The following is a 22,495-nucleotide window of genomic DNA, read 5'->3' as shown; positions in this document are numbered from 1 at the left end:
CTTCAAGTCGCTTTGCCTGTTTATCTTTTATTGCTTAAAATTAGATTCTGGCCTTTAGGCAAGAGTGTCTTTTTTCTGAGCCTTATAATTTCTTTCCTTTCAGGGGCTCTGTCGGGTGGCCGTCAGCAGAGCCTCTGTTTACTTCCTAGGCACTGCGGTGCTGTCTCTGCTCTAATAGGCCTGCTGTCCTGTCCTGTGTTTCTGCAGCGCAAGCACACACTCACAAAGCTGCCGAGTCCTTACTGCTTCCCCAGCTGCAGAGCGTCCGACGGAGGAGGAAACGGCAGGCCGGGGCTGGTGTGGCGTTACGATGGTGGGAGTGCCGCTGGTCAGACAGGATAAAGAGATCCGCAGTGTAGCTACTGAAAAGAAATAGAGTGTGTAACTACCTGCACACTAATCCAAAAATTCAGCCCAAAACTGAGTCCCGTGTTTGTAATGATATAAACAGACATCCATAGTAGAGGGGAAGGGTGAGGGAGAAGGGATGGTTAGGCAGTTGGGGGTGGACATGTACACTCTGCTAAATTTAAAATGGATAACCAGCAAGGACCTGCTGTATAGCACAAGGAACTCTGCTCAATATTCTATAACAACCTAGTGGGGAAAAGAATTTGAAAAAGAATAGCTACATGCATGTAAATAACTGAATCACTTTGCTATGCCCCTGAAACTAACACAACATTGGCAATCAGCTGTACTCCAATACAAAGTCAGTTGATTAATTAAATGTGCTCAGGGAACAAGTGTCTCTACTTCTCCCCTCCCCCGAAAAAACCATAGCATTCTCGTACACCACAGTAGGTTTTTTTGTTTTTGTTTTTTTTTTTTTGAATGATGGCAAGAAGATAAGATTTCATTCAAAGTAGCATTTAGGAATAAAGAAATATGCAAGGCCTATATGAAGACAACTATAACAATATACCAAAGGACATAGATTTAAAAAATGGAGAGAGAGGTACCTTGTTCTGAATTAGAAGACTCTGTATTGAAAAGATGTTAATACATCCATAAAGTAATTCCAATAATATCCCAGTTTAGGGGACAAGGTTGGCTTAAAGTTAAAAAAGTAGACTCTGAAGCTGATCTGGAAGAATAAATAGTGAAATCAGCCAAGAAACTTTTGGAAAAGTTTAACAAAGGTGATTTTCAACCTTTTTTTGTTGCCTACAAGTTCTTTGTTCAAACAAAATTCTACTTCCCTATTCAAACACTGCCTCCTGAATAAAGTGCAAGTTCCTTAAGCTATTATATAAAAAGAGCGTTCTAACAATATCTGAGGATATTCTGAACAGCAATACAATTCTCTCACTTAAATAGAGCAGCTCTTCTGTTTACTGTGTTTCCTTCCAGTCATTGTCTACGTTTTCGCAGAGCCCTGTTCATAATACATCAAGAACGCCGAAAGCTTGGCTTTGGGGAAGCAGTAAAGCCAAAATTCTGGACTTGGAAGGGGGAGGTTCCAGAAAAAGGGCAGAGCACCAGGCGCTCAGAAATGCTGACCAGAGCCTCAGCCTGCTGCCGCCCACTGAGTGACATGGGGCTCTACCTGCAGCTCCTCTCTGCCTACGTACAAACTGTGAGCTCCCGAGTCCCTCACCCGCAGGAAGAATGACCCGTGTACTTCAGAATGGCAGCCAGAGTGGGCAGCAGGCACCAGCCTGGGGTCTCGCCACTCACCCGCTGCCTGCCTGCTGGCCGTGTCACACAGGAAGCCGTGGAGGTCACAGCAGAGGCCCGAAACTGCAGCCCCGCCAGCAACGGAGCAAGAATTCTATTCAGCTTTTCTCCCAAACCCCTGCTTTGGAGGTTTTTCACTTTGTTTTCTTTGTTCTTGAACTCTTCAGTTGATTTACAGTATCTTGTTAGTTTCAGGTATAGAGCTCAGTGACTACGTGAGACATAAATGTGCATATATGTAGATTCTGTTCAGATTCTTTTCCATTATAGGGTATTACAAAATATGGTTTCCTGTGCTATGCAGTAGGTCCTTGCTGGTTATCTATTTTATCTATAATAATGTGTATCTCTTAAGCCCACTCTCCTCATTTAGCCCTCCTCCCCACCTTTCCTCTTTGCTTACCATAAGTTTATTTTCTGTGTCTGTGAGTCTATTTCTGTTTCGTAAATAAGTTCATGTGTATAGTTTGTCGCTCAGTCGTGTTTGACTCTTTGCAACACTGTGGTCTATAGCCCGTCAGGCTCCTCTGTCCATGGGATTCTCCAAGCGAGAACACTGGGGTGGGTTACCATTCCCTTCTCCAGGGGATCTTCCCCACCCAGGGACTGAACCCGGGTCTTCCACCTTGCAGGCAGATTCCTAACCACCTAAGCCACCAGGGAATCTCGGATAGTTTATTTTAGATTCCACATATATATATGATATTTGTCTTTCTCTGCTGCTCACTTCACTCCAGAGGCTTTGGAGCTGTGAGGGCCCCTGCACTGTGTGGACTCTGCCAGCCACCTGCGGGCCCCCACCCCTGCCCTGGCTGTGTTCTCCATCACAGCCCCCTTTTGGATCAGGCCTTCCCAGAGGGTCCAGGAAACCAAACTCAGTTCTTTGACCTTCTCACTTCCTGTGTTCTTCCTTCCAGCCCACCTCCATCGTCACCCCCTCGCGCTTGGCCTGACTGCACCACCTCTGAGAGCTCCGTCTCTCTCTTCCCGCCCTGTGGCCCCCGCTTGCTACTTTTCAGCGTCAGTTCTGACTTTCTCGCTGCTCCTGACCGTAACATCCAGCCCCACCTTTGAGTTTTCACTTGAAAACCAGAGGGCCACAGACATTGGAGGACATGGTGAAATACGTCTGTCACGACCGTTACCTCTGTGCACGGTCAGCTTGGATCTGCTCGGGTGTGGCCCCTCTGTGTGAGTTAGTAAGTCCTTCTACAGTGTGGGTGTCTTGGATGAAGGCACAAGCTCCCTAGATCGAGGGTCCTCAACAGGTTCTCTCTGCCTCCCAGGGGACATCTGTCAGTGTCTGGAGACACCTCTGGCGACCGCAGGCAGGGAGCAGACTGCTGCTAGCACCCACTGTGTTGCTGTTCAGTCACAGTCACGTCCGACTGCAGCCCCATGGACGGCAGCACTCCAGGCTTCCCTTCCTCTCCCATCTCCCAGAGTTTACCCAAACTCATGTCCATTGAGTCGGTGATGCCATCCAGCCATCTCATCCTCTGTCATCCCCTTCTCCTCCTGCCTTCAATCTTTCCCAGCATCAGGGTCTTTTCTAATGAGTCAGCTCTTCGCATCAGGTGGCCAAAGTATTGGAATTTCAGCTTCAACATCAGTCCTTCCAAAGAATATTCAGGACTGATTTCCTTTAGGATGGACTGGTTGGATCTCCTCACAGCCGAGAGACTCTCAAGAGTTTCTCCGACACCACAGTTCAAAAGCATCAATGCTTTGGCGTCCAACTTTCTTTATGGTCCAACTCTCACATCCATACATGACCACAGGAAAAACCACAGCTTTGACTAGATGGACCTTTGTCGGCAAAGTGATGTCTCTGCTTTTTAATATGCTGTCTAGGTTAGTCATAGATTTTCTTCCAAGGAGGAAGCATCTTTTAATTTCATGGCTGCAGTCACCTTCTGCAGTGATTTTGGAGCCCAAGAAAATAAAGTCTGTCACTGTTTCCATTGTTTCCCCATCTATTTGCCATGAAGTGATGGGGCCAGATGCCATGTACTTCCTTTTTTGAATGTTGAGGTTTAAGCCAACTTTTTCACTCTCCTCTTTCACTTTCATCAAGAGGCTCTTTAGTTCCTCTTTGCTTTCTGCCATAAGGGTGGTGTCATCTGCATTTCTGAGGTTATTGATATTTCTCCCGGCAGTCTTGATTCCAGCTTGTGCTTCACCCACCCCGGCATTTCGCATGATGTACTCTGCATAGAAGTCAAATCAGCAGGGTGGCAATATACAGGCAGGGAGGAGAGTGCTATGGCGCCTAGTGTGTAGAGGCCAGGAATGCTGCTGGTCATCCTCTGATGCACAGGACAGCACCCAGCAAGGAATTACTTCACCCCAGATGTCAGGAGAGCCACGGTTATGAAACCCTGCCCTGTATTTGTATTAAAGTTCCCTCTGGGGAGGGAGGTGGGAAGGAAGTTCAAGAGGGAGGGGACATATGTATACCTATGTCTGATTCATGTTGATGTTTGACAGAAAACAACCAAATTCTGTAAAGCAATTATCCTTCAATTAAAAATAAAATAAATAGATAAAGAAAAGTTCCCTCGTGGTCTAATCCCATATTTAATACACATGTCTCAGTGGAAGTGAGGATAAGAGGAAGGGACTTCAGTGTAATCTGAGTAACTAAAAATCAAACCCACAGGTCAGAAGAGGCATTTGGAAATCCTGCAATGGGCTTAGGGAGCCACGCCCTTCCATTACCGAAGGCAGGTCGAAGCTGCCTGGTGAGGTGGCGGGTATAAAGGTGCCTGTAATTGACCTGCCGGCTGGTACTCAGAGCTGACGTGGTCAGGAGTGCTATTTGATCTCTAGTTATTCCAGAATTTCCACTCTCATGCCAAACATGTCTCTCCAGACGGCTGTTCTTCGCTCTTCCTTAAACTTCTCTTGAAGTTCGTCTGAAGTCTTCATTTTTCAGAGGTGAGGTTTTTACATTCTGTGTTAAGTCTTCTGGAAAGATGTCTGGTTTGTACAAATTGGTGATAAAGGAGGTGCCCATAATCTTGTACCTTTCTGGAGGCTAATAGTTGATGGTTTTTCTTTGCACTGTATTTCAGGGGCTAAAATGCAGAAGGGAAAACCCTTATTTTAGGCTGTGGACATGTCTTGTTAGTGTTTCCCAGGTGGCGCAGGGTAAAGAATTCAGGAGACACAAGAGATGTGGGTTCGATCCCTGGGAGGGAAGATGCCGTGGAGGAGGAAATGGCAACCCCCTCCAGGATTCTTGCCTGGAGAATCCCATGGACAGAGGAGCCTGGACGGCTACAGTCCATGGGGGCACAAAAGAGCTGGACTGACTGAGCGACTGAGCGCACACACAGTGTTAGAGTCTTCGTTTCCCTTTAGAAATATGTATTTTCTTAGGAAGATTATTTTAGGGATACTGTTTTAGACATTTCTCTACCATAGGTGAGAAGGTTGCTTACTTCTGATGTTTCTGTTTGTCCTGAAGTTGGGTCGTCTTCAAGTCAAGCTGTTTATCAGGAATGCCTGATTTTAAACCTTTGAATTCATCCTACATGCCCTCAAATTTCCCTATTTGCTGTGGGTACTGTTTAAATTTAGATTATAAACTCCTATGTTTCCCATACTTCCTTTCTATGCATGACATTTGTTAATAGTATTTGTAGCCTGACTGATTTCTGGATTTTTTAGTTAGCAGGGTAAATGTTTGTTTCATGGTTCTGACTATTTAGCACTTTTTATCTCTCCTAGATGTTAAACTCATAGGCAAGATTACTGAGGCCAGAGCCAAATAAATCAGTGAGCATCTAGAAGAAATATTGATTTTATTTTTAATCATTTTATTTTCCTAAATATATGTTGAAACATTTCCTTTATTTCTTACCAGAAAGCGTTCTGTTAGCTAGTAAATGCAGTTGTTGAAAGTAAAGCATATTTTTTCTGTCTACTCTGATCAAAAGTATTTTAAATGTACTTTTCCAAGTGCATGTAGAGATATTTTTTTTCTTTGAATTAGGGTTGACTTAGAGGGGCCTTTTCCTATATTGTGGAGAAATATTAATGGATTTCAGTGTTTTGTCCTCAATATTTTTAGAAAATAATTGGCTGATACTTGCAGTGTGTTGTTTTCAGGAAAAACAGAATTGGTTTTGCTAAGAGATGCTTTATTACAGGCGTTTGTGGCCATTTCCTTGGCCACAATACATGAGGAGTGTTCCCGTGATCACTCTCGTGTTGGTCTTAAGGATCAACCGTTTTGAGGAATGGATTGAAAAAACTGATACATTTCCCCCCCAAGACTGCTGTGGACTTATTCCCGGACACTCTTGGAGATGAACTTAATCCCAGAGTAAAATAAGCTAGAAATTGCTTTACATGTGGGTAGCGTTTACCCTGCGCCAGCATTACTGGGCTGTCTGGAGCCCCGTGGAAGAGCTCCAGGCGCAGGTCCTGAGACCAGCATCACCCAGGCTGAGCCAGAGGCAGCTCTCCCGCACGTCCCGTAGTTTCTGCCCCACCCGCCCTTCCCCTCCCCAGCTCTGTGTCCACAGTCTCTGCACCAGGCCTGTGCTTCTCGTGGCCTGTCCTCTCCTGGACACTGTGGCTTTCTCATCCCCATCTTAGCTCAGAATCAGGCCAAATGCTGAAAGTCCAGAGAAACCCCTGGCCCACCCCCACCACCCCTAGTCAGCCCTCTTGCCCATGCCCCCTCTGTCTTTCCTCCCTCTCCTGTTGACTCTCCCACTGTTCAGTCTCCAAACTGGCTCAAGTCTCTTCCATGCTTCAAAACAGATGGGCAAGTGAACACGTCTCTCCCCACCCAAACCCTCTTCTTGCTTCTGTCTTCCTCCCAGGCTGCCATGTGTCATGTACTATTTGAGCAGAAACCACTGAGAATGCTGGAATGTAGAATTTCAACAAGATAACACAATAGCCAGTGTTTATCGAGTTGCAAATTAAAGGCTTTCCGGACCCTGTTGTCAGCACTACATCTGCCTTGCTTAACACCGGTATTCACACCAGCCTTCTGAATAGTGGCTTCCAGAAGGCACCTCTGTTTTCCGTTTCTCTACCTACCCATCTTCTGTGTTGACTTGTTCTTGTGCGACGATGATGGTGATCTGGCTGTTCTGGGTCTAAGTCGCAGCTTGCAGGATCTAGTTCCCTGACCCGGGATCAGACCTGGGCCCCCTACATCGGCAGTGTGGGGGCCTGACCACTGGACCACCGGGGAAGTCCCTGTGTTGGCTTGTTCTTGTCACTCCTCTTATTCATGAAATGTAGGGATCCCCAGATTCCTGCCTTCAGACTAGTTTCTGTTATGTGTGTGCTACCATTTTTCTCATCACCTTAAACCAGTTCATACTTCTGTTGCCAAAGCACCTGTTGGACACCTCCAATAAGGCTTTCTGCCCCTGCTTCTAGTTCAGTCCAACCAAAACTTGAACTCATCACCTTGCTTAGAAAATCCAAAGGGATTTTAAACATGTATATTAAATGAAAAAGAAGTGTGGGGAATTGCTGGGTGCTAGGTAGCTATGCAGAAAAAAACATTCCTAAAGTCATCCCACTTTTAGAAGACAGTTTCTATTCTCCATTGCTACAAAAATATAAAATACACCAGATCAATAAGAGTTGATGAGAAGCTATCGAAGTCCCTCGTTTTCCTGGGAGAATCACCCGTGCGTCCGTCGTTTATGAACTGCCCTGTTTCCCGAGGTGAGCACGTGCACCCATCCCTGAAGAGCCCACTCAGTCCTGGGGGGCAATGAGGGCCACACAGGGAGCTGGGAGGCTGAAGGATGTGGTCATAGGACACCCGGCCCGGGGTGGGTGCGTGGTAAGCAGGAGCTGTTTGTGCGCTAGAAACGAGCTCCCTCGCTTCCCAGTCACTTGCCCCCAATATCTGTGTCCACCGGAAGCTGTCAGGATCTTGGCTCAAGGGCCAAGTCCACTGTGGCCTGAGCTGGGCCAGCTGACTGGGAGGTGAATGACAGGCAGGGTCTGACGCCCTCACCTGACACTCCTACCAGTGCCCTGGTCTTACCAGAAGAGCCGGCTACACCCTTGACCTTGATCTGGCTACATTACTTTGTCGGTACCTGCGGGAGATGGGGCTACTGGTCTAGACTGAGCCCAGGGAGGCGGCCTACCTGCTGACTGTCTGTCCCAGTGAGCATCCCTGGCTGGCTCGGGCAGGGAGCACCTCTGTGTCAGACAGTGCACTGGACACTAAGGGCTTGGACTTGGGTTGAAAGCTCGGCTCCTCTTCCAACGTTCATCTGTGTGGACACGTGATACAACCTTTGTGGGCCTCGGTGTGTGTACAGGCAGACCTCTTTTCATTGTACTTCACTTTACTGCACGTCAGAGATACTGTGGGTTTTTTGTTTGTTTGTTTGTTTGTTTGCTTAACAAATAGAAGGTTTGTGGCAACCCTGTATTCAAGAAATAGGTTTCATTAAGTTATCGCTGCCATAGATAGTGATTCCTCTGATGGACTTGGACAAAGTAAATGAAAAGCCTTCTAAAAAGTATTCCCTATGCTTCATGCCATTAAGAACATTTGCAGTCCATTGGAAGAGCTCAGGATATCAACATTGACCGAAGTCTGGAAGAAGTTAATTCCAGCCGTCATGGTTGACTTTGAGAGCTCCGTGGAGGAAGTAACTTCAGACGCGGCGGAAACCACAGGAGAACTAGGGTTAGACATGGAGCCTGAAGGTGAGCCTGAATTGCTGCAATCTCATGGCTCAGTGGCATTCACTGACTCATCGGACATGAGTTTGAGCAAACTTTGGGAGGTGGTGAAGGACAGGGAAGCTCGGCGTGCTGTCGTCCACGGGGGTTGCAAAGAGTCAGACACGACTTAGCAACTGAACAGCAAAAATGACAGGACTTCTGACTGAGAGTTTGCTTCTTGTGGACAAGCAATGCTAATGGTTTCTTGAGATGTAATCTACTCCTGTTGAAATGTCAACAAAGGATGTGGAATATTCCATAAACTTAGTTGATAAAGAGGGTTTGAGAGGAGGGACTCCAGTCGTGAAAGAAGTGCTGCTGTGGGCAAAAATGCTATCAAACAGCATTGCATGCTACAGAGAAATCGTTTGTGAAAGGAAGGCTCAATCACTGTGGCAAGCTTCACTGTCTTCTTATTTTAAGAAATTGCCACAGCAGGTCTTAGCCTTCAGCAACCTCAACACAGAGGCAAGACCCTCCTCCACTGAAAAGATGATGACTTGCCAAAGGTTCAGATGGTGGTTGGGGCTTCCCTAGTGGCTCAGCGGTGAAGAATCTGTCTGTGATGCAGGAGACTAGGGGTCAACCCCTCTAGGTCGGGAAGATCCCCTGGAGGAGGGCATGGCAGCCCACTCAGGATTCTTGCCTGGAGCATCCCAGGGACACAGGGGCCTGACAGGCTACAGTCCATGGGTCACAAAGAGTCAGACATGCCTGAGGGACTGTGCACACGCACGGATGATGATTAGCATTTCTTTAGCAATAAAGTGTTTTTAAATAAAGGGCCTCTTGAAGATAAGAGAGGGGAGTGAAAAAGCTGGCTTAAAACTCAACATTCAAAAAACTAATATCATGGCATCCGGCCCCATCACTTCATGGCAAATAGATGGGGAAACAGTGGAAAGAGTGACAGATTTTATTTTCTTGGGCTCCAAAATCACTGCAGATGGTGACTGCAGCCATGAAATTAAAAGACACTTGCTCCTTGGAAGAAAAGCTATGCCAAACCTAGACAGCTTATTAAAAAATAGAGACATCACTTTGCTGACAGAGGTCCATATAGTCAAAATTATGGTTTTTCCAGTAGTCGTGTATGGATGTGAGAGTTGGATCACAAAGAAAGCTGAGCACCAAAGAACTGATGCTTTTGAACTGTGGTGTTGGAGAAGACTCTTGAGAGTCCCTTGGACTGCAAGGAGATCCAACCGGTCCATCTTAAAGGAAGCCAGTCCTGAATATTCATTGGAAGGACTGATGCTGAAGCTGAAGCTCCAATACTTTGGCCACCTGATGCGAAGAGCTGACTCGTTAGAAAAGTCTCTGATGCTGGGAAAGATTGAAGGCAGGAGGAAAAGGGGACGACAGAGGATGAGGTGGTTGGATGGCATCACCGATTCAATGGACATGAGTTTGAGCAAGCTCTGGGAGATAGTGAACGACAGGGAAGCCTGGCATGCTGCAGTCCATGGGGTCGCAAAGAGTCAGATGTCACTGAGCGACTGAACAACAATGACAATTTTTAAACTAAGGTATATACATTTTTTTAAACATAATGCTCTTGCATGCTTAATAGACTACAGTGTAGTGTGAACATCAAAAACTTCATGTGACTCTCTTTATTATGACACTCACTTTATTGCAGTGGTCTGGAACCAAACCCACAGTATTTCTAAGGCATGCCTGTGTTAAATGCTTTGTAAACTGAAAGGTGTGGTGCAAATCTGAGTAATCGCTTCATGAACCAGCTTTACTATATGGAGTGTTTTTTTTATTTTAGTCAAAGGGATCCATGGGAAGTTATAACATACATGTAAAGCTCACTGTTTGTAGAAGTAATATAGAAATGTTTATTCTGCTGAAACCAATGACTGGTGATTCATGTTCATGAAAAACAGCTGTGATGGCTATGATTTGGAAAAATGGTTTTGTGCGAGTTATCTGAAGAGCGGGACGGCCAAGAACCACCCTGCTCTCCCCTGCCGGCCCTTTGCCTTGTCCTGCAAACCTGGAAGGGTTTGTCTTGGTTGCTGTAGCTTTCAGAACCAAACCACAGAAGCAGGCAATGCTGGTAAACCTAGCAACAGCCCAACACCATGGAGACCAGTAAACGAGTTAGGGTGTGGCCCCAAAGTGGTTGAATGTTGTGGCATTTGCTGGTGAGCTATGAAGTCTGATGTTCCCAGAACAAAATTAGATCATTCTACTTACCTTTTTGTCCTTATTAGGCGTCCCTTAAGAAGTTAAGTTCCTGCATGTAATCTTGCATGTTGGAGAACTGCTTTTGAGATCTGGGACATTACACTTGTGGGGAGGAGGGCTCCAAGCAGCATAAGCATGGTGACTTTCAGGAATGCCCGGAACAATCGGAGCTTTCACAAAACCTGAGGCCCCTCTCTGGACAGAGTCCCTGAGTTTAGACAGTGTCTGGGTGCTTATAGGTGAGTGACTGTCCACAGCTTGGAAGGAGTGAACATAGTCAACCTGCTAGAGGTGGGGGTCTTGACCAAAAGAAGGGAAAATGGAGCCTGTGTCACTGACCTCACAGCTCTGTATGTAAAGACCCTGGGCCCGCACTGGAGCAGTCAGGATGCATGGCCACCCTCTTCCTGACTCCTCCCCGCCCCCCACCCCCAGCCCCACCCCCCATTTTGTGGCTCAGATCTTTCAAAGGTGCTCTGGGTTTCTTCTGCCAGCCTCCCTGAGAATGGAACCTGGGGGCTTTTTGTTTGATTTCTTCTTACCTGACACTCTTAGGTGATTCTGGTTTTGTCTTCCCCAATCTACAGGATTTAGATTACTCTGCCTAGTGGAGGAGGGAATGGTAACCCACTGCAGTATTCTTACCAGGAAAATCCCATGGACAGAGGAGCCTGGTGGGCTGCAGTACGTAGGGTCGCAGAGTCGGCCGTGACTGAGCACACATGCCTAGCGACCGAAAGCTGTGAGCACCGGGGCAGAAATGTAGCGCACATCCATGGTTTCTCTTCTGCAGAATGCCACTTTCTTTGACTTCTGTGTGGACTTCCCCAGCACCAAGTGTGTAGGCGCCTCTCAGTAGTCATCCTCACAAGTGTCCACGGTGAGTTTAAAAAACAAGAGCAGGGTGGGTACTGCCGGGAGAGGGCCCCAGGAGGGCGCCTTTTCATCAGAGAGCTGCTTATATCAAAATGAAGGCAACTAGACCCTCTACACTGTCTTCTGGGACCCCGGGGTCTAAATAACACAGGGAAGTGTGAATTCTGCAGCACTTAAAACACAGACTGACATTTGCCCTACAGCTGGGACCGGTCTGAGCTGTTCCCCCAGGGTGGCTGGCTGGAACACATGTCAGAATGTCCTGGCCTCTCGTCCAGAAGGATGTTGGTACAGCTGCTGCTGCTACTGGGTGGAGTCAGAAATCTCTTGTGCCTTTACTATTATTATCTTACTGTTGGTGTTGTTAGTTTGTTCCTGGGGCTAAAATTAATCAGCCAGTTGCCTCTTCTGGGACAGTGTCGTGCCACCTGCGGGTTCTGCAGCTGGGCCCTCCCGGAGCTCCTGTGGGGGCTGTGGGTTTGCTGTCTTCTCTGGGGCTACTCACCATCTTTCCCAGTTCTCAGCCATGTTAAACTGTTGTTGCCCCGCTTCCCTCCTGCGGCAGAGCAAGGCAGGCAGGCCCGGGTGCCTTGTGGGTGGTTTCTGGAGGCAGGGAACAGGCTTCATTGGTCCTGCGGGTCTCAGGGCAATGCTCGTAGACACGGGCACCCCCTCCGCACCACCTCCTGGGTGGCCTTCCAGTTGCTAGTTGTCAGCTTTATGAAAACCGTATGGGGAAGTGGGCCCTGCAGTTAAACCCTCTGGCTCAGTTCTTGGCCCTGTCACTGACTGTAGGACTGTGACCAAGTTACTCAGTGTCTTACCCTGTATCTCGGGTTTCATCTGAAACCTGCCAGTAATAATGAAAGTGCCCAGGGTGAAGGGGAGCCCCCCCCCTCAACCAAGCACAGTCGGTGGAGCCGCCTGGCTGCCTCTTGGCCCCCTGTCTTCCCCCTGCTCAGGGAGATGTGGTCACAGGGTTCCAGGTGGCAAGTAGCTCTAGAATCTGCTGATCTACATCAGAATATTCCAACTGAAGGCTCCCAGAAGGCGATTTTATTAACGGGCTATCCTTCTCATCGTGGAGCTGTTACTCAAATTATCTTTGCTTTCCACCAGAGATTCCCCAAATCCCATAGGTATTTACATAAAATAACTTAAAATTTTCTCCAACGTGTTTAATCAAGAACTGTTAACACACTAACGGACTTTAAAAGCGCTATAGCAAGAAGACAAAGGTATGCATTTCAGTCTTTCTGAAAGTTATTCTTGCGAATCCGAAGGTGCTGTGCATTAAAGCTTGGCGGCTGTGTGCACCTTCATCAAAGCTGACCCCTGCTGTTTCTCCCGCGGCGGCCACTCTGGGTCTTTACTCGGCCTTGCTTTTCTGCTGCCCCTATTCCCTCCTAGGTTAGAACCTCCCGGCCGCCCAGAACGTCCTCTGTCCACCCCACCCCGTCCTTCACACACACACACACACACACACACACACACACCCTTCCTTCCAGAGCCTCCTCCCCTGAAGCCAGAGCGGCAAGGTGAGCGCACACAGTCCGCTGCGCTGACACTTTACTGGGAGCTAGGTTAGGGTGGCGGAGATCGGGGACCGTACATTTTAGTGCGCATTGGCGGTCTCTCAAGACGCGTGCTGGAGCCGCCTTTGCATACACCTCGGCCCAGCCTTCCCGTTGGAAGTTTTGATTTTGAGGCGGGGAGGTGGTCTTTCTGAGAAGGGCTTCCGAACACGTGCCCTCAGGGCGAGATGAGCAGGGGCCGGGCCGCCTGGACGCGGCGTAGGAGCAGGGGGCCGCGCGGACGTGGGGCATGGCCTGGGCAGGCTGGCATTCTGATAAAAATCTGCGTCCTTCCTTCCCGTCGCTCTCGCCCCGGCCTGGCGAGGTTGGGACACGTTTCCATGATTCGCTTGTAGGACTTTTAAAGAACAAGTCACGCATGTTCTGGGGCTGTAGGAGGCGCGTGCGGAACCGCGGGGGTCCCCGTCCCGCCGCGGACACTCCCCTCCGCGCGGCCCCGGCCTCGCACGACCTCCCGCAGGACCCTGGACGGTGCGGCCAACCCCTCCGCCCCCACCAACCCCGGCCCTGAGACCCCGAATCCGCGCCGAACCTCATTCTTCTGCCGCGGCTTGCTGAGCGAGAGCCGGGCGGGGGGCGCACCCGCCACCGGACGCGTGTTCTCACCTCCGCGGGCCGCGCATTCTGGTCGCCCTAGAAGGCGGCCCTTTCTCCGGGGGACGTGTTAACGGGGTACCCGGCCAGCAGACGCTGCGGAGCTCGGGCGAGGCTGTCGTGTCCGTAGAAGCTCAATTTGGCCTGAATTTGGGGCCGCAGCCCAGCACCGACGGCGCGGGGGCGGTGGAGGCGGCGAGGGGTGAGGGAGGCGGAGGCGGGCGGCGACACAGGCGGGGCCTGGAGAGACTGTGCGCTCTGCCCCCAGGACCCCGCCCCCAGAGGACCCCGCCCCCAGAGGACCCCGCCCCCAGGACCCCGCCCCCGTGCAGAACCCTCCCCCTCACCGACCCCTCCCCAAGGGGAGCCGGGCCCCGTGCGCACCTCCCCGCTCCCGCATCTTCCAAAGCCCCTCAGTTCGCCCTCCCTCCGCGGGTGGTGGGTGACCAGGACCGGCCGGGGGTCTCCTCCTCGGGTGGGGACCGAAGGGGGCTGCCTGGTGATTAACGTCCGCGCCGGGGGGAGCAGCGTGGGGGCGGAGCAAGCCCGGTGGACCCGGAGGGCGGAGGGGGCGGAGCGCAGGGGCGGAGCTCGCGGGGGGGCGGCCCCGTCTCCTCGGCTCCCCGCGCCGCCCCCGCCCCGGCCCGCCAGCCCCGGCCACCTGCACCCCGCCCCTGCGGCCGCGCCCGAGCCCCGGAACCGCGGAGGCGCGCTCCGCCCGGGCGAGGGCGAGGGCGAGGTTGCCGTCCCGACGCGCGCCGCGATCCCGCTGTTCTCGGCATGCGGCTGCGCTGAGCCCGCCCGCGGATCCCGGGAGCCCTACGTCCACTAAGGATCTCTGCTGGCTGTGTGAGAAGGTGGCCTTTAGCCGGCAGGATGACCAACCCTGCGGCCGCGCAGAACCAGGAGATAGACTGCCTGAGCCCGGAAGCTCAGAGACTGGTAAGAGGGAACATCTCCGAAACGTTTGGTTCTGACTGCGAATGTTTGGACCTTGTGGATGTGCTGGGGCCGGCCGGAGGCGGGCGCCACCTTCCACCGCAGCCATCTGCCTGGTGAGGTGTGGGTGGGCCCCGCCTGGCTGGCGACCCCCTTAAGCGAAAGTCCGTCCCCACGCGAGGACGTGCGGCGGGGCGGGGATAGGGTGTTCTCGGTTCGGTTCTCGGTTTCGTTTGTGCTGCCCGCCTTGCGCCCCGGAAAACACGTTTCCCCGGACGGCGTTCACCGCCACCGCGGAAAGAACCTCGGTCTAGTCGGCTCTGGCCGCATTGACGGGCTCTGCCCAGTTGGGTGCTTCGTCCGCGGATCCAGCCGAGATCTGAGACCTGCGCGTGGTCTAGAGTTTCACTCTGAACTGCTAGTTTGGTGTTTTACAAAACACAGCACCTGGGCACTGGCGCCCAGGGGCGGTGCCTTCAGCCTGAGACTGGCGCCCCCAGCGGCTGGGTGGTTTGGAGAGCTTATCCTTCTCCGGGCCTTAGAGCCTTCTCTAGTTCCCCAAGACTCCAGTTCCCAAATCCTTTTTGGCTGGTCTCCTGGGGTCTCTGCGTCTGGAGGGATTTCATCTGTGGGATTTTGCAGTTATCCAGCTCAACACCCAGTATTGGGACTATGGATGTGAGGCATTAAGAGTCCAGCAGGGGGTGAATTGGGGAAGGTTTGTAATTACCCATTTTCGTGTGGCTTGTGGCTGATCATGAATGCGAATATTTAAAAGTGAAAGGGTGCAATTTGGAAGACATACATTATTAAGTTAATACTGTAGAGAGAGAGACCCTAGATTTCCACTTTATCGGGCCTTTGTGGAACCTTAAATAAAGTGTGAGCCCTTCACCAGACAGGAATTAACCCTCTACTGAGTGTTTCTGGAAGGTTCAAGAAGAATAAGACTGCTCTGCCCTCAGTTTCCTGGTCAACCCCAGAAAGAAATGTAGAAATAGATTCTGATGAACACACACTTGAAAATCACATTCCTTACTTGAGGACTGTCAGGTGGGTATTATTTTTAATGTCCACATCCAGTGTGCTCCTCTGGCCTCACTTAAGGTTCCAGCCTTGAACCAGACCCTTGGAGCTGGTTCCTACCCCTTCGCCTAATTGGGAACCTGCAGAGAGAGCCTTGCGTCAGCATCAGGGAAGGGCCCTTGGAAGAAAGAAGGACCGGAATGCTCTGAGAAAGGCTGGTGCTCCCAGGAGTCGCCTAGGCAAGCCATAGATGGCAAGAACAGACTGATGTTAGTCCTGGGCAAGATTCGAGCTCAGAGGAATGAACTGCTGGGCCCGGAGAAGAATGGAGTGACCATGGGGAGCAGGATCTGAGGCAGGAGTAGAAACAGCACCTCTTGTTCGATGGCAGTCGATGCAGCGTCTCCTTAAGCCTTAACTTACCCCGGGATCGGGTCTGGTGGAGATGTGTGCCTCACAGAGATGCTGCCGGGAGCCGGTGCCAGGAGAGACTGGAACAGCTGCTCACTGAGAAGGTGCCCAACCCCTCCAGCCCGCGATTCCAGGATCCAGTATAGTCAGAAAACTAAGGCTGTTTCTCTTTTTTTGTAAGTTGTGAGCAGAATTCATTTGGCAGTGATGGGAGGCTCTTTATGTCCCCTCCCAAGTCTCATCATATTGTGGGGTCCTGTGCCAAGGTCCCCAGGTCCCATTTATTTGGCTGATGGAAGGCTATTTTCAGTCTTTATTCTTTTTAGTGTGAATGCGCATACATTTCTCTGCAGCCCTGTTAAGGTACTTGATTAAGGACTGTTACTCTGAGTCGTTATAGAACAGACAGTGTATGCCTCTTATTACCCTTCTAAAACCCAAAAATGCTGAATTCTGAAACATCCTTGGTCCCAGGGGTTTTTAGTAATCAGTTGTGAACTTGTTAGAGTTTTTGTTTGTTTGGGAGAGGGCTTGTTAGGGAGGGGTTTGTTTGTTTTTAGTAAAAAAAACAGCAAAAAAAAAATTTTTTTTTTAAACCAGAACATGGGGAACAGAGGTAAAACACAGTCCTTGTTTTATGATGTTAGTGGTTGAAAGGAAACAAGTGGGGTGGGGTGGGGTGGGGTGGGGCGGGGTGGCGTGGGATGGGATGGGGTGGGGGTGGGGTGTTGGGTGGGCTATGTCCGAAGGACTTACCCAGAGGCCATCCTGGGCGTTAGTATTCCAGCCAGAGAAGGGTGGGCACTTCAGACTGGTTTGTGCCAGCTTGTGTTCAGTGCTAAATGACCCTGTGTCCTGGGAACAGGGGTCCCCAGTAGAGGAGGAGGAGGGCTGGAGCCCCATGGGTGTGAGGCCAGAGCTTGGATTGGCAGGAGGACATGGATTTGTCTAGCTCCACCTCAAAGCAAAAAAGCAGGATCTGAGGAGGAAGTCCAGGCTCCTTGCAGGAGCAGACGGTGTAGAAACCGCGTTTCGTTCACTTGGGTAACTTCCCCCTGTGCGCGCCGGGTTGTGTCAGCTGGCTGCTTCCCACATACAGAGTAAAGCACGGAGTCCTCACAAACAGCCAGCCCCATCCTGAGAGAGGCTGTCAGGGGGAACGTGGACCTTCCCCCCAAGTCTCATCTCATTGTAGTTACCTGTGCCCAGGTCCCCTGGTCCTGGCGAGCAGAAACACATAGTGCTGGGGTGCCTGGCCTTGCTAGGCTTAGCCTGAGACTCTGGGTGTTGGAATCCTGGTTTGTTTTAGATGGATCATTTCCCCAAGCACTTAAGATATAAAAGCAGTAAGTTAGGTCTTTTAGTAGTAAAAGTGTCCCAGTAGGGCAAAGATGGAGACTCAATTTCCCCTTTTCTTTAAGAATTAGTTTCTGTTCAGCCTGAACTAATGTCAACGGAGCGGAAGCCTCATTCGCACACTTTTTTTTTTTTCAGATCCTGCAGTCTAAACTGCCACTTACACTGAGCACAGGAAATCGCGTTATTTATAGCGGCTCAAGTGTTTTCAAAGTTGATCCGAGTATTACCTGATTAAGAGTGAGGTTCTTATCTAGTTCCTACAGAATTACGAGGTCGCATGTTGGTGTGATATGTTTGCTCCTCAAAAGGCAATGTTCAGGAGGAAATTCTTATCCTTGAAAAATCAGGCTGTGTGACTCAGCAAAGGAAATGTTTATGACCGGTTGGTTACTCATATGCCAGTATTTCCAGAATATCTGATCATACTTAAAAGTTTTGACCTCGGAGCCCCATTGGCCATAGGGCTCGGGTTATAACCTGTCACAGCAGGAAGGCTGCTGTATCTCACTGTATGTGAGACAAGGGTCAGAGAGAGAGGAATTTTTGTTACTTCACTGCTTTTACTCTGGGGCACCCCAATTTTAGCGCCCGTGCACTCGTGTGTGTGTGTGTGTGTGTTAAAGCAGGTTATTTCCATATTTTCATGGATTGGATTTACCAGGACTTTTACTGTTCAGACTATCTAGAAAAAGAAAGTGAACTTCTAATGTAAACAAAGCACTGTTTTGACTACATCCAAGATTCACGGATTCAGAATTCCTGCGCGTTTGATGGTGGACCACTACTTAAATCCCCTCTCTGAGACTGATGTTTTTGTGTAGGAGAGGGCGGGAGTTTCAAGTGGTTTTTCTCCTTCATGCTATAAGTTGACAACTTTAAAACCTGTGTAAATACTTTGATCTGGACTCTGAAGGAAAGCTACTTTGTAGTTTAAATTGCTATAAAGATTTACTTTTCCTTTTAACTAAAATGTTTCATTTATGTGTTTGTGTCCTAGAGCTTATGCGAGCAACATCGTTTCTGATCCTCAGGTCTTTTTTATGTCTGGCCGGTGGCAGGGGGAGAAAGAGGAGTGGGCTTTTGCTGTGGGTGGGCTGTCTCCCCAGCACTCTTACTCCTGGTGGGTGCTTCGGCACGCTCGTCTTCTCTCTTGTCTTCTAAACGTCCTCTGAGCCGAGTTCACACTGCTGGGACAGAGGCACCATGTAGGTAGACACAGTTGGTAGCGTTTCCCAAAGCCCTGCTGCGTCAGCGATCTTGAGTGTTTCCTGTAGAAGTCTTCCCTTGCCCTGGTGTATCTCAGAGGCGGTTTGGTTATCTCCACTTACACATAAAGAGAAGATGGGCTCAGAAGGTTCAGGGGACTTTCCCAAGACTGCACAGCCACAGGCCACGGGGCCCGTTGGGCCCCAGGCAGGATGGTTCAGAGCTGGTGATGGTCATTGCCACCCCCGTCCAGTCTGCCCGGGCAAGGTCTGGCAAGGTGTTGGGAGAGCATCCTTGCTGTTGTCAGCCTGTCTCCTGAGCCCTGGGCCCTCACAGCCCCAGGCTCAGGCCGAAGGACGTCTTTCTGCCAAGGCAGCCTCTTAGGACACACGTCCTTGCGACTGAGGTCTTGATTTGATGAACATTTCCTTTCTATTTCTGGTAGTTTTTCAGACAAAAGAACACTCAATGAGTTATTTTTTCTAAATAAGGACATGAATAGAAACCACATAGCTGCCAGCATTTTTATTTTTCTGTAGTTCATACCGTACCCACGTTTTAGCTGTCACTTGGGTCAACCCACAGCGGGAACTGCTGGGTACCAGCCTCATTCCCATGTATTGTAAAGCTCCTCCCCACCATCCAAACAGACGAGTCTGCTGACAATGTTTGAGGGCGCCTGGCCCTTTCCTGGCTGGTTCCAGGAGGATCACCTGGACAGAGGAAAGGGTGTCAGTAGCTGTGTGCTGCCTGCGTGGGAAAGCATGGGGCTACTGGAGCATCAAGTCTTTTTTTTGAGAAGGAACAATGTCAGTGTTTTGTGTCATCTTAAGGGCGTGGGGGGTGGGGCGGCTTCCCAGATGGCTCATTGGTAAAGAATCTGCCTGCAGCGCAGGAGAGACAGGTTCGATCCCTGGGTCAGGAAGATCTCCCGGAGAAGGACATGGTAACCACTCCAGTATTCTTGCCCGGAGAATCCCGTGGACAGAGGAGCCTGGGCTGGAGTCCATGGAGGTCACAAAGGGTCAAATACAGCTCAGTGACTGAACAGCAAGGAAAGTATGTGGCTTACAAGGAAGAACCTGAGCAAAGCAGGCGAAGCAAAGGGCACGGAGCCCAGATGCGCTGCCCGGAGGGAACCTGTCACAGGGAGCGCTGCTCAGGTGAGGCCAGGCTGCTCTCACCTGCCACTTGTCAGTCACACATGAGGCTATTTGCAGCCATTGCTTGCTTGTCACTCCAATATGCTGAGACCACTGAAGGAAGTGTGAACATCCCTCATCTCAGAAAAACACTTAAAATGTATTAACAGCAAGAGGAGAACTTTTTGCACGGAAAATACTGTGCACTGGTTTGTTTTTAGCTTTTATTTATTCGGTTTTAGTTTTGGCTGTGCTGGGTCTTCGTTGCTGCACGCAGGCTTTGTCTAGCTGCAGCGAGCGGGGCTGCTCTTTGTTGCGGTGCACAGGCTTCTCATTACGGTGGCTTCTCTTGCTGCAGAGCCCGGGCTCCAGGCGCACGTGCTGCAGTCGTGCGGCCTGGGGGCTCAGTGGGTGCGGTTTTCAGACTCCGGAACACAGGCTCCGCTGTTGTGGCACAGGGCTTAGCTGCTCCGCGGCATCGGGGATCTTCCTGGACCAGGGACCGCACCCGTGTCCTGCACTGGCAGGCGGGTTCCTTACCGCTGAGCCACCAGGGAGGCCCCAAGCACACACTCTTTTCATTCATCGGCTTGAGTGCCGGGCGCTGCTAAGCTGAAGATTGTTTTGTGAAGTTCGAATAGGTAATTGCTATTAGTCTGCTCTCCATTAAGTAACATGAACACTTTTGTTCGTGATTAAAATGTTTGCTCTTTTGGTATGTTTCTCTGAGAAGAAAAGTCAGGAGATTTCCAGTAGCAAAACGGGGAAAGAGAACTCTGTGGACAGTCTCAGTGTAACAGATAATTCACCTCTTTGGAGACCAAACATTTCAGAGGCAAAGCAAGCTCCCAGAGATCATGTCACCGGGTTTCCAAAGTGACGTAATTTCTCCAAGTTCACATAATGGGCGAGCGGCAGAGCCAGCACTCACAGCTTGGTCTTGAGACCCCTCTCAGGATCGTCTCAGTCTTTGGGAACCCCAGACCCTGCTGAGAACACCATCACCTGGAGAGGTGGTTTCTACGCCTGGTCCCCCGAGACCAGAGGATGCGGCACCAGGACTTGACCTCTGGGCACAGACATGGGTGGCCTTGTGAGGTCAAGGCTTCTTTGAAGGCTGCTGTTTTATCATTAAATTCCATGATCATTATAGTCCATAACTCATCTGATTTGATTTTGATGGAAACATAGTGTTTTAAATAACCGATTAAACTTTAGCCTGACTAGTCCTTAACTGTATGTCCTCCATATCATCAAGTTAAATCGATAACTTGTTTATCTTGTGGCTTCAGCACTGGCCCCCAGACCTGTGCCCTGAACCTGTGGTCAGGCTGTTTCAACAAGCGTGGACATGCAATAGAGGCGTTCAGCACCCCCATTGCACCCCAGAGTTTTAAAAAAGTGGTTCCCAGTCATGTCAGACCCAATGTCTCTTTTTATAACAAGTTTTTAATATCCTTGTTACTAAACCTGAAATGAAATTCCTAGGTGGTAGACGCTACCTTCACACATATTTCAAGTCAATATAATGTTTGAATAGTCACATTAAAAAGAGATCAAATGAGAGCAAAGTGCAGGAACAGAATGTGGATATTGTGACTAACTCTTGGGAAGGTTCTGAACAAAGCCGTGTATAATCTTTCCTGATTTCCATGCAGATTGCATTCCTGGAATAGTCAATGTATGCTGAAACTACTCATAACATTTTGAATTTACATGTGAGTTGAAATCAGTTTGTAGGTCTGAAAGCTATGAATGTGGTTTTTGGATCTGCTTGAGTAGCCAGTAGGAAAGTTCCTTATTGTACAGGTCTGCCCAAGGACAGGATGGTTGGCATGCCATGCCCGGCCCCCAAATGCCATGTCTCTCCTCCAATCACTGTGACTTCCCAACACCTGCCCCCTCCCCCGAGCATTTCCTAAATGCCCTCTGAGAGCTGGTGCATGCTCCCTGACAGCGTCATTCCAAAGTGCCTTCTCCTCCCTGGCGAGCATAATTAGAGTCGTGGCTGGAAAGAGCAGCCCCCTTGTGGAGGGACTTACCATGATTGAGGGGGTTGGAAAGATGAAACTTCGAGACTGGAGTACAGTGCCCGTGGCAGCTGAGGGGCATGGGATACACATACAGAGACCTGATGGCCACTGATTCTGGGCTGCCAGCCGGAATGTTCCCGCTCCTGTTCCCGCCTGTGTGGGAGAACACATGGTGCCATCTACTTGGTTGCTTTGAATAGCACACTATTTTTAGAATCTACTGGATATGAGGAGTTGGGGGTCTATGTAGAAAACAAAAGTTGGTGGCTGTTGTCAGTTCCTATAGCCAAGTCAACTCAGCAAAATAAGAAAGATCAAGAGAGTACATAAATAAAAGAGAGATTAAAAAATCAGAAAAGATCTATGAAACCAAGAGCTAGTGTTTTAAAAGGATGAGCAAAATCAGCAAACCTCTAGGCAGGCTCCCCAAGGAAGAAAAGGGAAAGGACCCAAATCAAAGAGGAAATGAAAGAGCAGAAATAACAACTGAGACCCCAGAAATACGTAGAATCATAGAGAATACTGTGGATAGCCGTATGCCAAAAAATTGGACAATCTAGGAGAAATGGGCAAGTTTCTAGAAACACAGCCTGCCAAAACTCAGTCAGGATGAAATGACTAATTTGAACAGACTGATCACTAGAAGTTAAATAGAATCTGAAATTTAGGGAGGAAAGAAAAGAACCTCCCTGCGAAGAGAAGTCTGGGA

At 49.7% G+C, this 22,495-nt stretch overlaps 1 protein-coding gene across 33 annotated transcripts in view; it reads left to right on the top strand.

Annotated features, from left to right (window-relative positions):
* The window catches only part of LRRFIP1 (LRR binding FLII interacting protein 1), a 159,432-nt gene that overhangs the window by 52,827 nt on the left and 84,110 nt on the right, over nucleotides 1–22,495 (top strand). For 2 of the 33 annotated variants that reach the window (XM_018040482.1, XM_018040421.1), the window contains exon 1: nucleotides 14,317–14,612. The exons of 26 other annotated variants lie outside the window; for them this stretch is intronic. In XM_018040482.1, coding sequence (XP_017895971.1) covers nucleotides 14,547–14,612 — 66 coding nt within the window. In that variant the 5' untranslated portion in view covers nucleotides 14,317–14,546. Of the gene's footprint in view, nucleotides 1–14,316; nucleotides 14,613–22,495 lie in introns of those variants that run through there. 5 more of the 33 variants (XM_018040595.1, XM_018040607.1, XM_018040623.1 and 2 more) reach the window with 5 other exon arrangements.

Source organism: Capra hircus, chromosome 3, assembly GCF_001704415.2.
Source record: "Capra hircus breed San Clemente chromosome 3, ASM170441v1, whole genome shotgun sequence".
NCBI classification, from domain to species: domain Eukaryota; kingdom Metazoa; phylum Chordata; class Mammalia; order Artiodactyla; family Bovidae; genus Capra; species Capra hircus.
Note: the sequence above shows the minus strand (reverse complement) of the source record. Positions and strands in the feature narration are given on the sequence as shown.